This window comes from Diabrotica undecimpunctata, chromosome 8 (genome assembly GCF_040954645.1).
Source record: "Diabrotica undecimpunctata isolate CICGRU chromosome 8, icDiaUnde3, whole genome shotgun sequence".
NCBI classification, from domain to species: Eukaryota; Metazoa; Arthropoda; class Insecta; order Coleoptera; family Chrysomelidae; genus Diabrotica; species Diabrotica undecimpunctata.
In genome coordinates, this window is record NC_092810.1 from 68,756,482 (window position 1) to 68,772,827 (window position 16,346).

Sequence of the window (16,346 nt, forward strand, 5' to 3'; positions counted from 1 at the left end):
AAGAATGAGAAAGGAACGCGAAAAATGCATAGTTATAAAACATCGCAAACAAACTATATGGGTCACGTAATGCGTCGGTACAGCATGCTTCAAATTATTCTACAGGGTAAGGTGCACACAGGTAGCGGGTAGATATACTTTACGATCTCGGTAAAGTTCCCGTTGAAAAGATCCCGGTAAAATTGGAAACTACAGACCTATCTATCAGCTTGTTATCTCATTTATATATCTCTGTAACAGACTGGGACGTAAGCTAGATTTTCACCAACCACTAGAACAATCCGGATTTAGGAGTGGCTTTGGAACGAACGACCACCTACAAGTAATAAAATTCTTGATAGAGAAAGTTATAGATTACAACAAGACTCTCCAGTCCACCATAGCTGTATGTTAAGAACTCTTACAGTGTGCAGTGTTGATCATAGGTACACAACTCTTCTTAGGGATATATATACACACAATCACCACGTATTTCAAATCAATATTTATTTCTTTTGAAAAAACTTGTTATTGCGAAGAATAAAGGTTTTTATTGAAAATTAACAAACCGATCAAACAATCAGATAACACAGCTCGGTACGTTATAGAATATTTGCTTTAGTTGTACATTAAATGAAAATAAATACTTACTTTTGCGTTCAAAAACGAAAATTTGCCTTATGTGGGGTTAATGCAGGTGGAAAGGGGAAAGATTATTGGTCTTGTGGAATAAGAAATGTCTCAGAGGGACATAGCGGCAGTGGTTGACGTAACACAGGGCGTTGTATCAAAAACTTATGCTAGGTATCAGGAATTAGTAACCCTTAAGAAAAGAACAAAACAAAGTGGCCAAAAAGTAACAATGGCTCGCCACGATCGTTTCATTGGCCAATTAACTAGATGAGACTCAACAATTTCTCACCTACAGCTCGAATGGCAACTTTTGGACGCTACAGGTTTAAGTGTTTCAGTTGAAATGATAAGAAAAAGACTTCTTACCCAAGTACTATACAGCAGTAGACAGTTCTGGGTTCCCGAGTTATCCACACAGCTCAATATTGATTGCCTAAATTGGTGTCTTTAACACCAAAACTGGATCATTAGAAATTTTAAGTCGGAACTAGGATTTGTGAAAAATCATATGATCGACGAATTCCTGTTCTTAGAGAGCGAACAAGACAAGCAAAAATAGAAATTACCAGATCTGTTCACAGATATAAAGGAGAAAGTGTCATGTTCTGAGAAGGCATTATGACCAGTAAAAAAACTTACTTAATTTTCATCTAACCAATAACAGCTCGTAGGTATGTTGATTTAGTTCTAGAAACTGTAGTTAGGCTCTGAAGAGGTGCAATAGGAAAAAATTTAATTTTCATGCATAATAATGCGCCTGCAGATACCAGAAGAGTGATTATAGACTTCTTTGAAGCAAAAGATATCACTGTTTTGGAATGACCTACTTGCTTACCCGACCTTAACCCTATAGAGCAAGTGTAGGATATGCTTAAAAGAAGAATTAGAGCTTACCAGAAGAATTCACAAAACATTGCAGAACTAGTACAAGCTGCTCTTGAATGGAACAACCTGCCACAACACAATATTGACAATTTGTTTAGGAGCATGCCCACTCAAATTCAAGCTTGGATAAAGGTTAGGGGTGGTTCCACTGACTACTAAAAAAACACAAATAAATAAAAAAAAATTAAAGATTAGTCGTTTTACATTGAAAATGTTTATGTTAATAACCTTAAAGCAAGTGGTTTCAGTTTATTATTTCAAGAGTTTACCGTTTACTTTAATTTTTATGTATTGGTGATTAAATTGCTTTAAAATAAATATTCTTTGACTTTGTATGTTTGACCCCGACATGAAATAGAGGAGGTTATTTGAAGGTGATGGGCTGTGAGGTTTTTGGTAAAAGTTTTAGCTGGATAAACGTTTTCATTTCGATCTTCACAGGGTTTTTGAACAAACCCCACATGTTTTACAAAAAAACAAAATTCTAATGTGTGTAAAATGTTTTGAAAATTAAATGCAAGTATTTAAAAATAACACAATAACTACAAACAAAAACTAAAACTTACTAAATATATACGCACAGTTTGTTTTTTTAAAGCTGCCATTATAATCATATATTCCTAGAGTCCATTTGATTTAACGGCCATTGTTTATATTTCTTATTTCACAACAACGTTCAGATTAGTGTATCACTTTCAATCATATTTCCAAGATGCAATAACACGAAAACAAAAGTAAACACAACAATAGAATGATCTGTTCGACACCAACGTAATTAAGTTGTTTTTGTTGTTTCTTGTTAATTGATAGACATCATCATTCCATTAGGGGATTGGTGCAACTGACTATCAGGATATTTAAAGAATGCTTAGCCACTTAATGTGGTATTACTAATTAATGATTCTCATTATAAAGTACTATGTATTAGTAATTATTATGCACATATATTTAAGTAAGCAAGTGTGTATGTAAATATTTCTTTTTTTTTAATACTTAAGTATACTAGAGCAAAAGTCTGTATATTTTCTCATTTGTCGCAAAACATTGATTGTTTAATAATTTTGTTTACGTCAGGAGATTGTTAAATTATATATTTTTTAAGACACATCTACAGCTGCATAACATATTGCCGTGATAATCATCAACTCGTAATTAAACTAGATGAAGAGGAATAAAAAAAGGCATTTACAACAAGATGATGCAACAGCAAAAACAACATTAGAAACAATGTAATCCCAAAATTTTTGATGATAATAATAAACAATAACAATCTAAATTCATTTCTATCGATGCTTGAAGTTAATTTTCAATATTAGTTCAGAATTAATATTTCAATATTAATATAGGTTCCAACTCCCCAGTTGAGGTTAGTTCTACCCCAAGGTAAAAGCGTACTTCGGCATAGGGTAGATTTAGAAGTTAACGATAAATAGAGGTTAATTCCAAAATTTCATCATAATCGATGTGTGTTGATGAAAATCGGAGGTTATGTCATATTTTTACCGTGGTACAGTGGACTAACATAAAAAAACTAATTTAACGCAAATTCATAACCTGGAAGAACTGAAAAATCGCATAACACAAAGTTTTCATTGGATTTAGAGGAGATAGTTTCTGTTTAGATTTAAATAGGCAACGTTCCCAACGGTGAAAAACAGAGTTTCATGAAAACTTGTTTACTATACGTTCATTACGTCTACCCCCTCATTCATTTTGTTTTAGATTGATTCAACTTTTTGTACATGCAATTAACAATTTTTTTATAAGATTTAAGTTTTTGACCAAACTATCTTCAAAGATCTTCAGCGTTAACTTTGGCCTTAGAAGGTACACGAGTATATGTATAAAGATAGCCACCGCTTCATTACAAACAGTAATGACTCCACAGGAATGTTAGATTCTAAAGTAACCAGGTTCTTATTAAGCAGATGGAAGCTCATTTTGCATTATTTTCCTATATCCCAGTACTTTTATAAATTACTTAAATTTGACCGCACATATGATAAATGAGGTTTTCCTTTAAATGAACATGTGTCCGATTTATTTCAAATTCCTGAAAAATATCTATCTTGTATTTATTACAAAGATATCCAAAAGAACTAAATCTTTCTCTCAGTTTCTTTATATTCGTGTTTAAAAGTAAGTACAAATTTATTCTTTATAACTTATTCTTTATAATTTAGGTTGGGAATATTTATATTACTTATTATTATATATAAGTGGTAGTAACTAAAATGACAAACCACGATTTTTTATTGCATACCCTACATTATTTCATTCATGATTTCCCTCGATAGCTACATATTACCTATAGAATTTTATATAGATATATGGGTGGATCAACCGTAATCAGTTTTTTTATAATTATCCCTTCATACACTGTAAACAAAAAATGGATTTATAATCAATTTATCAATATTTTTAAAATCATCGAGTGAGTAGGCGCCACAGAAATTTCATGAAGCAGAAATTTTATCGTAAATATTTTACAGTAAACATTAATTACTTAGAACACTGACTCAGATCCGCAACAAATAAAATAAATATGATGCAAAGAACTTATCGTTGAACATTTTTTTATTAAATTTATGTAAAAAAAAATTAAAAAGAATTTATTCAAGCGAGAATTGGACGTGGAGACCGGGGAATGGCATATGTATGTCGACAAAAAGTAATCTCCAAATGAATGTTTTAAAAATATTCTGGGGAAGCTCAAAAACTTGCAATTAATATACATATAAAATAAAAAATAATATTTAAGAGCAGAATACATAAAAGGAGAAATTACTAGTTAATATTTTACATAAATTAAAAATTGATCAGGCCACAGCAGCTTTCTCAGAAGGATGTCCAAGATATTATAGATATTCTGTAGCAGAGAGCTTGTCACTATGGATCCGCTTACTTCGCTGTATGTGTTCTGGGTCTTACTTTATGGTGTGGCGATAAGACTTGAGACTTTAGAAATATGGTGCTATAAAAGAATTTTAAAATTTTGTTGGGTGGAGAAGATTCGAGAACATCTCAATATCGAGTAGTTCAGACATGTAATGAGAGGCCCCAAATATCGGTTGCTACAAAATATTAAGCATGGAAAATACCAGATAAACGCTGTCCAGGATGAAGAAAGACCATGGTTGAAACATTTGGGAGATTGGTATAGTATTGATATACGTACACTATTTAGGGTGGCAGTGAATAAGATTAAAATAGCTAAGCAGGTAACTAAGCTGCTGAAGAACATAGATATAGAAAAGGAAAAACTATTCAGGTTCATTAACCAACAAGAGTCAACGTATTTGAGAATAGTAATAAGCAGATTTAGGATTATTGGATTAAGGGACTTAACACTAATCTATTGTTGGTTCATACATAAAGTATCAATTATGTGTATATAAAGACGACAAAAAATTAAAATAAATTTACTTTTCATTTATTTTTAAAGTAAAAAAGGATTAATAAACTGTTAAAGGCAAGATTTGAATTTATGAAATAATAGTGAGACCAACTAACAGGTATGCATATGAAACTTGGACAATGAATCAAAGAGAAGAAAAAAATTTCGAAATTTGTGAGAGGAAAATCCTGAGAAAAGTTTTTGGTGGGATAAAGTAGGCTAATGGGGAATGGAGCAGAACAACAAACTGGGAGCTAATGGAGATTTATAAGAGAGCCAAAATAACGCAGAAAATCAGAGCACAAAGAGTTAGGTGCTTGGGACATGCTTTACGAATGCCAAAACAAAGAAACGTCCTAAGAGTCCTACAAGCAAGAGAACAATGACAGAAGAGAGAGACCACGAAGGAAGAGGTTTGATACCGTCTTGACCGACATAGAAGAAATGGGAACAAAAGACTCGAAAGTACAAGTGAAGGACTGTAAAGAGTGGAAAAAACTAGTTAAGACTATAAAAAGGAATTAATTGAAAACATATTTTTTTAAAAATAACATGTATGAAATGGTAAAAGTTCAACATTATATTATGCATTATATTTCTTCTTGAAATGCAAAAGCATGACTTTGCTTAGATTTTCCATTGTGAAGCCTTACTTCCTATCTTCTGCTACTTGTACTTATCTACTTGAGCACAACCCATTTCTTCATATTTTTACAACTTTCATAGATTCATATAATAGTAAGCATTTTGTTTGCAATCGTTTGATGTATTCTGGGATTTTTGAGAAGTGAGTTGTTATGAGTGTAACATTCTTTCGGATCACAAGGTTTTAAAAAATTAATTCAAATGGCTTTTGTTTCGGAAGTTAGAAATTTCTCAATGTTCTGTAATACAACCAAAAAAAACACGACTAGGTGAGCGAAAAAAGTAAGTGATTTTATATTGTTGAATCGTACCCACGTAATGTAATGCTGGCTGTTCCTGGCCTCTATAGAGAGCTTTAATTTCAACCACACATTAAGCACAGAACAACAGGAGCAACAATAAAAAAGCTCACATTTTTAATTTGATCGAAAGGATCGTTGAAGTAGAGTATATACTCAATCCTCGTTCCCCAGCGTGTGACAACTGGCTCTAGTGGATGAGGAAGAGCTAATAGTTGTCTTTGTCTATTTGTATGAAGCAAGCTTTGAAGAACACTTTTTTACTCTAGTTAACATTTCCGTGCTTCGTATTTCCTACACGATGTATTTCATGGATCAAGCACCAAGTAAAACATGGTATTGGGAGAGAACAGCTGAAGGGACTGTCCCGCTTTCACCATATACAGAGCAGTATCAGAAATGAATAGACAAATCTTTTCGACCATAGTGGGTCCAGGAAACAAATGTTTAACGCTGTCGTCGATAACTCTGGTTATTGTTGCATGGTCTGTTTTATCCAATTCTATGTAATCAAGCAGACATGTATTTTTTTTTTAATTTACGATACTGTGCACGTTCCAAAAGAATGGCTAATATCAGTCTTCCTCTAATACAAAAAAAAACCCACGAAAGGATATGCGGAGAATATAGAATAACAGGAAACTGGAACTTTAAAAACGCTTTGACACTGAAGAGTATAAACATGTTAAGGTTATGGAGTCCTCAATTATTTCAAACTATGGAAGATTATAAAGTTGTTAATAATGGAACCACTGCAGATTTATATTCCATGATGGATATTCTTAAACCTAAAAATGATGGTAGATGTACAGCAAATGTAGGACACCCAGGAGTTTCTATAAACTCAATTAATGTATCCAGTTCTGCCATTGCGGGATATTTTGTCAGATATGGAGGAGAAGACTCTGAACCAAGTGTGCCTATTAGAAGATTAGCTACGAATCTGCCACAGCTGTCGGTCGTTTTATTAGCAAAATCAACATTAATTTGTCCTGCAACTCACTCCTAGTCTTGTCAATCATGTTTTCATACAAAGTAGACCTAACATTTTTACGATGTGTAGATTCGTTGGGAATATTGACACAGTATTTCTTAAGGAAGTTTTTAATTATCTCATGATTCGGTTTATTAAAAGGTATACTACTTGTGACTAGAGATTTACATAAGTCTGTATGGAACTCATTACCAGAGGATTGAGGTTTTTTTAGAAGACGTTGACGTGGTTCTTCACGATTTTGTCTTGATCGAAGTATGCTTCCATTTACATGCTGTTGCACTTGAAACTTTTTTGTAGATTGAATCACCTTTTCACAAAAACAGCAATACAAAATGTCTCCATTATATGAAAACCGATTGAGATAATCTTCAATCCAACTCTGTACACTTTTCTTAACTGGAGGGATTGTAAAAAAACTAGACATACAATATACAAAACTTTGAAGTGTTTCACATGAAACAGGGAAATTTAATGAGCACTCTCGTAAAAAAACAACACGGTTCCGTTCAACATGAAGTAAAAACTAACACCAACTGAACTAGCAAATAAGGTAAATTGTTGCTTCTGTCGAGATTCATCATGAGGTCCGGAATGCTGGCTTACGGTGTAAAGCCGGGATCCAACGAGTTTTCATATAATGGAGACATTTTGTATTGCTTTTTTTGTGAAAAAGTGATTCAATCTACAAAGAAGTTTCAAGTGCAACAGCATGTAAATAGAAACATACATCGATCAAGACAAAATCGTGAAGAACCACGTCAACGTCTTCTAACAAAACCTCAATCCTCTGAGAATGGCAATCCTGCTCACCACGCCGACCGAAGATGGCCAAGTCAGCCCTATTCGACGGTGTGTGAACTGGTAGGTTTGGCGCGAGGACTGTCACACAAGGCGCAGTTGGATTCGGCTTAATACTCACTTAAGCCTATGTACGTGCGGAGTTGAATAGAAAAGTATACCTATATACATAGCATATACCTACCTACCTACTGTATTGTTTTGAGTACAAATAGAGGAAAGTTGTATAATCCGAAGTATATCAATACTAATGTTAAAATAAATTGGCAACAGTAAAAGGCACCAAATACGAATTAATCAAGCAAACAATTAAAACGAAACTAAAAAATAAAAATAATTAAGGGTTTCTATGTAGCCAGTTTCTTATCTTACTTACCTAAATAGGTTTTTATATAATTTCTTCCTTTGTACTCTCAGATAATCCACAAAAAGTACAAAACTGGTAACAAAAGATAATAATAATAATTGTACTACTAATTGTACGAGTTTTACACAAAATAATATATTCACAATAAATTCTAATCAATAAATACACACAAAACACACAAAATTTAAAACCACCAAGAAAAAAACGCTATGTAAGGCTTGTATTATTATTATCGTCGAACACTTTATGTACTTTATACTTTTACTTAAACGATGAGCTGTGGTACTTTTTTATAAAAAATTTACTGATCAAAGTTACTCACTCTGTTATCAGATAAGTACTTAAAATTTGTTAATTATATTACTCATAGATTTCTTTTTAAAATAACATAATAGCAATTAATATTATTTATAAAAATACCTTTAAATATATGAGATGTATTAAGTTAAAAATAAAAAGACTATAAATGTTTATTCAATTTTGCAAACAAATGGTAACACCAAACATTAGTGATTAGTTTAATTTAAACTAAGTATAGAAAATTGATTTAGACAAGGCGCCCTTTTAAGGGCTTATTACAGCCCTTGGTAATATGGTCAAAAATATGACTATATTTTATAATAGAATTTGCATCTGACATTACTATAACAGCTCATTAGAAGAAAACATTCAAAAAAATAAAAAATTGAATTTAAAAAAACAAATTGAGCGGACTAATCAATCAAACAGAAAACGCAACTTTAAGAATTTAGAATCAATGGATAGAATATTGAAATATTTAGATGTACTGATATTCAAAAGAAAACTTCATAAACGAGTGGACACTAAAGAGAAAAAAGAATGGAACAATCACATCAGTAGAATGGTGGCCACAAGAGTTGTTATAATAGCACAGGAAAAATCACTGCCTTAACTGAGTCAAAAGCAACTAAGTTAGTTGCTTTCATCAGGTCCTCGTAGACACATCGTCTCAGGACCAGCAACTTCACGTTGAGTCATACGTCGCCATGTTACCAAATCCAATGGTAACTTTAACATCATAAAATGTATCACCATAATATAATGTAAACTAAATTTAAATAACAATTTTTAACGGGTTGTTATCCACATATTTAGTGGCTCAATACATGTATACCCACCTAGTGCACTGATGATGGAATATGGATTCCGAAAATGTTTTGTGATATAGCCCGATTAGGTTTTTAAATTATATACCTTTTATAAAGGATTTTTAATAAAATTTTGTATTTAAAATATATTTATTTCGTTGAAATCATAGAAGTATAACTTCTTACCTGCGTACAAAGTACACACATATTCTTTTTTTATAATAATAGACTCGCACTGCACTTTGACAACAAGTAGTAAACAAATTTGTACTTACGCCTTGACTTTGCCATTAAGTTCACAGCATACCTAGGTACCTGCTTGTTTTGCGAAAAATTAAATACAGACATGCGTATCATTAACAAAATACGTTTATTTCGAAAACGTGTGTACTTTTTGGATTTGAAACAAGAATACCTTTTTTGTGTAGAATTGAATGTTATTTCATGTTTTTTTCCTAGAACGTTTATACAGGGCGGACAAAAAATTATATCCACATTACTGAACCAATGTTATAGTAGGTGGCGCCACCTAGTGTCAATGGTAAAACTAATATCATTTTTATATTAAGCATACTAAAAAATAGCAAGATACCAAATTTCACTTAAATCGGTTGAATCGTTTTCAATATATCCCTAAAAATAATATAAAAAAAATTAATTAATCACCCTGTAGAACGAAAACTAGCAACACTTTGCCTAAGCAATTTGAACTCAAAAAGAAGATTATATTTTACCAAATCCCCACAACGAAGATTTTGAAATTGATGATTCTTAAAATGACATCTCGAGTGTAACACCTGTGCATCAGTATGCGAGTAAATAAGTAGAGCATACTTGGCTCATCCTCCAAGAATTAGTAGACGATCAAAGCAGAACATCTTCCGAGAACGAGGTCTTCATAACGAAGGTGTCGTCGCGTCTATTACAGAGTCACTTTTTAAATTTCTCCACGATGACATAATCGACGTAATTATCCGCCACACTAATGAGGGGGCTGAAAGGAAGAATGTGGAGAAAATCGTCAAATCTGAATTACTGGCTTTTACTGGTATTTTAATTTTGATAGGTGTAAATTTGGATACTAAGCTGAAATGCCATCATTTGTAGTCAAAAGCATTTGGCAGGGCTATCTACGTTGGTACAATGAGCAGAAACAGATTTGTACATTTCCACAAGGAAACTAAGTTCCTGTAGCTGGCTGTATACCATGTATCACAAAAAATGTATTTAAAAATTCCTTTATAAAAGGCATATATTAAAATACCTTATCGGGCTACATCACAGAACGTTTTCGGAATTAATATTCCATCATCAGTGCTATCTGGGTGCTATCTGTGGCTCAAAACATGTACATCTAGAGTACTGATGATGGAATATTAATTCCGAAAACGTTCTGTGATCTAGCCCGATAGGGTGTTTTAATATATACCATTTATAAAAGAAATTTTAAATAGATTATTTATAGATTTGTTAAAGTTTTGCGATAAGGTAAGAACGGCGAAAGAAACATAAATTTGTAACACTTAGAAATATCTTTGAATTATTGAACGAGACATTCCTAAGATACTTTACTACAGGATTGAATGTTTTCATTGATGAGATGATGTCCCTGTTTTGAGGAAGGTGTCCTTTTAAAGTTTGGGATTCTCATTCGAATGTTAGCAGATTTTAAATCTCGTTACGTTCTGAAAATGGAGGTTTATTCTAGAAAGGTGAAAAGGATGACACCAGAATCTGGAGAACCAAAAGGTACTGTGAAGTGTCCAGCTGAACCAATAGAGAAAGTCGCAATTATACTTCCATAAAGTTAGTAGAAGAACTATATAAAGATTTTGAACTCACTATGGTGGGTACAATGCAACAAAACCGCAAAAATATACCTGACGTTACCAAAAGAACTTAAAATAGGAAACTATACTGAAGTGTATTCGCCTTTACGGATTCCCAGTCCGGAACTCTCCGGAAGAATAAGACTGATATAAATCCTGGGTCGCATTCTATAATGCGACCCAGGACGGAGTCTACACAATAGACCAAATGGCGAGGAAATACAGTTTCAGGAGATCTACACGGAGGTGACCATTGTCAACATTCTTTACATTATTAGACATTGCTTCCTTGAACCTTCCTTTTCTCCACTTAACCACCCAGAATGGAATATAAAAAATATTCCATTTTAATATTTCAATTTAAGAACATAAAAATCTTAAAGGCGTAAATGAAGTTGAATCTGACGATACACCTCACACTACAAAAACGTGGTATTCCATTTGCATCAAAGAAGCTATTGGTAGAAAGGAAGGTGTAAAAAACTAAGACAACCGTAGTGTGCGCGAAGTGCAATATATATTTTTGTGGCAAACACAGTGAAAAAACCAATGTCTTTTTCAGTTGCAGAGATGCTGCAGTTGAACATTGGAAGCTAGATTAGGCTTCTTATTTCAGACTGTTTTTTAATAGTTCGTTAGTTTTTTAATGTTTGTAGTTGTACATAGTTTCTATTAATATTTCAGAAAATGCTGTGTGTACTAAGCATAAGATTCAAGTTTATTCCAATTCTATAACATTTGCATTATAACATTTGTAACAACTCACAATAAATATATTATCAATTTTCGAGATGGACATTTTTTACCCACCTTTGGGCATACATGGAACCTACATATTGATGGGCGTTTAAGGGTTAAAACTTTCGAGAACAATTTTAATTTTATCTTCCATACCGACAATGTTATATTTGACGTTTGTTGACAGTTTCAAAACCACTAGATTCATTTACCTAATTAAAAAAAAATTAATCAAAATAACTGCAGCAGTTTTTTGGTATTTTCTTATTACAACGTATCAATTGCTGACGTGTTTATTGAAACTTTTGGCAATTTTCCTCTAAAAATTCCACGAATTTGAATGTGTACATAAATTTTGTTCGAAATTGTTTCAATTTCAGTTAACATTTTGCTCTCTATTTCAATTTTTTTTGTTCAGTACAAATCATTATCTTTTATTTTCCCTACGCTCGAACCAATAGTTTGAAATTTTTATACTTGATTACGGATTTCCAGGTCAATCAGAACATTTTATATAGAATAATTTTTTTGTATGACGTGTAAAATAAGCTTTTCCTCCATTTGTATAAAAGCTTTTTGGGAACATTGTATAAAGCTTTTTGGGAATTGTAAACAAATACATTCCCATTATTAACTTTTGAAAATTCGGTTTGATTGTTAGCTTAACTAAATAAAGGAAACACAAAACATATACAATATAGCCAGTTTTAAAACATAGATAGGAATTCTGCTTAATTTGTCAAGCATGATGAATATTATAAAATATTTTATCAAAGTGAATATGTACATTGCGCTTTTCGTTATCATACAAACCGGACAGAACTCAAAACACAAAAACTTTTAATTATTAAATATTCACGTGTTGAATGTTTTATCATAATTCTCTAAAATTCTGGACCAAAAGTTTGTTTCAAATTCATTGTACGTACTATAATAACATCAGAAATATGTGTTTGTCAAATTTCCACAATCAAAACAAGATTCCTAATAGAAACTGGAACGAAATTTTTGTAAGAAAAATATAAAATTTTCAAATAGTTGGTGCAAAAAGTCAGTTAAATAATCATGACATTAAAAAATAAACTACGTAAATATTGCTATTTTCCACTACTAAAGATTTAAAAAAAAAATCGAAATCGGATCATTTTCCACCGAGATACATATTACAAAGTTTTTCGAGCTTCGGATTTCTTCTTCTTCTTCGTGCGACTAGGATTACTCCTGTTTGTCTGCCTCTTATTCTGGTTCAGTCGTTGTTGACTGTACAGCTTCGCCGATTTAAAGTTCTGATTTCAATTTTCCTGTGAGCCGTCTCGGTAGCAGAGAGATTAGCCCACCACCACGGCTACGCCGTCACTCAGCATAAGGTCAAATTTATTATTCATTTTTGATAAAAAAGCTTGTTTATTATAAACATTATAAATGTTTCTTAAAAATAATGTTCATGGAGTATCGAATCGAGGTCGATTTCCTTTCTTTTGTTATAACTAAAGTGGCAGCGATTAAAAAATTGGGCTTCAATTGACCGTAATTTTTTTTAATTGTAGGTTTTGAAGCTAGCAGTCATAATCTGTGAGTTAGAAAATGCTACGATGGGTAGGGGACGCTCCAGCTCTAAATTTAAAAAAAAAATTTAACCATATTTTTAATGTAATAAATAAAAAGTAAAAAAATTTTTTAGGTCTTATTTTACATTACAGTGAAAAAATATTAAATCTTTAAGAGAACGTTTTTTCGTCTTTAGGTAAAATATTATCAGATCTTAGCAAAAAATGGACCGTTCTGGTTTAACAAAATCTAATTTTGTTGGACATTGAAACAGCTAATATACTAAAAATTATTACATTTTTACATGGCCATATTTACAAAAAATATGGCCATTTTCATAAAATATTGTTTTTAACTTACCGCTAATTATCCAATATACTTTTATGATTGTATGGCTTTTTTTTTCAAAAGTAAGTAAGTCATGTACTTTCGCTTCAAAGGCTTCTCAACAATCTGAATCAAAGAGTGCATTTTACCTCTTCAAAGTCATAAATAAATAATAACCACCCTATGTCTAAAATTTTTTCTCTCAAAACTATACGAACAAACTGAATTTTGCGGAGAATGGCAATTTTGGAACCCAAAAAAAGATGCATAAAAGTTTACCACTTTTACTCCAAGGTTTTCCCCTAAAACCCCCTCTCGTAGGGGGAAAAAATTTATTTACCCAAAATCTGTACGCCGTAGAAAAAAAAAATTCAAATAAAAAATGTAGCTGAGATAATTTTAAACAAAAATGTTAATCTATTTTTTCTGTAGATTAAATCGTTTCTAAAAAAAAACAAGTATGCGCGCGAAATAAATTTTAAATAACATTTGTATCAACTCAACGGTAAATATTGTGAAGCTTTCTCATAATTTTTTTTTATTTTGTTGCAAATGAAGACCGTTTGTATAAATTTTAAATACATAAACGTTGCGCAATTTTTGCCATTTCTTATGATTCTCATGAGACCAATAAAATGTGTCACTTCCACTCCTCGGTCAATATGAAATTTTTATTGCTGGAGCCTTATCTTAAAAGTTATAACATGAAATTTCGATTTTAAGTTTGGGCAACAAATATGAGGAATTTGAAATATGTCCAAAAAACGTCCAAAAAACGTCCAAAAAATGTCACGGGAAATGCTTTCACGAAGACGGTATTAGGTGCAATTGTAGCTGAACTTGTGCCTTTTCGAAAAAGGTACTTATGTAATCAAAAAGAAGCAGTTTTAAACGTTTTAGATCGTTTGTAATGTGAAAGTTTAAATTTAGCATTTTTAGGCATATGTCAAATGCCTCACGTTTATTGCCAAAACTCAAAACCAAAATTTCAGGCTAAATGTTTTGAAGATTAGGCTCTAATAATGAAAATTCCATAGTGACCGGTCAAGTGAAAAATTTTATTGATCTCATGAGAATCGTAAAAAATGCTAAAAATCGCTAAACGTTTATTTATTTAACACCTTTATAGAAACTGACTTTATTTGTGGCAACATGCAAAAATTGTACGTGAAAGCTGCTCTCCTCACCTTTAAAACGCATTTTGATTTTTGTAGATAGGACACTCTGATCAAAAGATATCGAATTTTTACAAGTTCGATTTGATACAAATTTTATTTAAAATTGATTTCGCGCGCGTACCTGACATTGAAGATCACCGGTCGCTTCAGGCGTTGTTTCTAAGAAAACGGTTCATTCTAAATAAAAAGTGCTAATCAACATTTTTGTTTAAAATTATCTAAGTTACCTAAATTTTTTATTTGAAACATTTTTTTTATAGCATACAGATTCCTGGTAAATTGATTTTATCCGTTTTTCTCCCTTACGGGGAGTTTAGGGGGAAGCTGCGGGGTAATGGTGGTAATCTTTTTGTATCTCTTTGGGGTCACAAAGTTGACATTATCGTCAAAATTCAGCATGTTCGTAGGATGTTTAGAGGTTCAGTGGCATTTTCGTCTCTGGCGAACAGAGTAGATTTAAAAAATTCACTAATTAGTGCATGAAATCAACTTCTTTTTTACCCACAGCCTGCGCTACCAGTATGAAAAAATTTAATATTGAAATATTATTATCTTCATTTGTGTAGAAGCGGATAAGGACTAATAGCGATAAAGTTGGTGTTATAATATTCCTGTTTTAAACTCGAGACTGATGAATATTCTAAAATATGAACGAAAAAAAAAAAAATAAAAACCTTTTCAAAGGAGGGACAGGATTTGTGAATCAGGTCTTTATAAAAGAGGCACTTAATATCTAATTAACTAGGCCCTCATATATTGAAAAAAATTGATCACTGGCAATACTGTTCATTGAATTACTTTACCTTTAATTACCTTTAAAGTAAATTTAATTATTTTATGGTGCCCAGCAGATCTAGTGGATATAGATACCTCTGACTGGGTATTGAGTACCACAACCGAATATGGGACAGACATATACCATTTTATTCTTTCGACGAAGGAACTAAGGTATAGGTGCGTTTATTTTTTATTATCGTGGGCACATTTTTTATTATAGTGGGCACATTCTCCAGTTGAATTGTTATACCCACTTTTTACATAAAACTGAAAATTTAATACAAAATTGAAGACAAAAAGGATATCAAAATGCTCAGCAAACAATATTAATATCTTATTAAATGAAGACTCTGACGTAAATCAGCAGAACCATCAGAGAGAACATCAGCAGCGGTTATCAAACGCTAACATCGGCTAACAAATGAGGAAGCTGTTCATTACTAAAATAAAGTTAAAGCAGATGTGATAATGATAAATGGAATGATGGTGATAATATGGATAGACAAAACCAATCATGGAAAAGGAAAGACATTGTTAACCATATTGGCAATGAAGATTGCTATATCCTTCATGCGCTGTAGTATTTTAAAGCTAAACATATGTGGCTTATGAGGAAATTGTCGGTTAGTAATTTGGAAAATTGTTCAATCATATCTTATTAGTATGTCTGGAAAATTTGCGACCACCTTAGATACAGAACTTTATTGCATAAGATAAAAAAAAATATTGCTAAGTCATATTTAAAAAATCTAATCTTCACAACTAATTGAAATAAAAAATATCAACCTTCAGGGTTGTATTAAAAACTCAGGACTGTAAATAAAACTAATTTTTAGCTAA

At 32.0% G+C, this 16,346-nt stretch overlaps 1 protein-coding gene across 4 annotated transcripts in view; it reads right to left on the bottom strand.

Annotated features, from left to right (window-relative positions):
• LOC140447662 (actin-associated protein FAM107A) overlaps positions 1-16,346 on the bottom strand; it is a 195,014-nt gene that overhangs the window by 84,424 nt on the left and 94,244 nt on the right. The window contains exon 1 of one of the 4 annotated variants that reach the window (XM_072540451.1): positions 2,079-2,117. The exons of the other annotated variants lie outside the window; for them this stretch is intronic. Within the exon in view, the coding sequence (XP_072396552.1) occupies positions 2,079-2,111 (33 nt within the window). The 5' untranslated portion in view covers positions 2,112-2,117. Of the gene's footprint in view, positions 1-2,078; positions 2,118-16,346 lie in introns of those variants that run through there. 4 annotated transcript variants of the gene reach the window in all.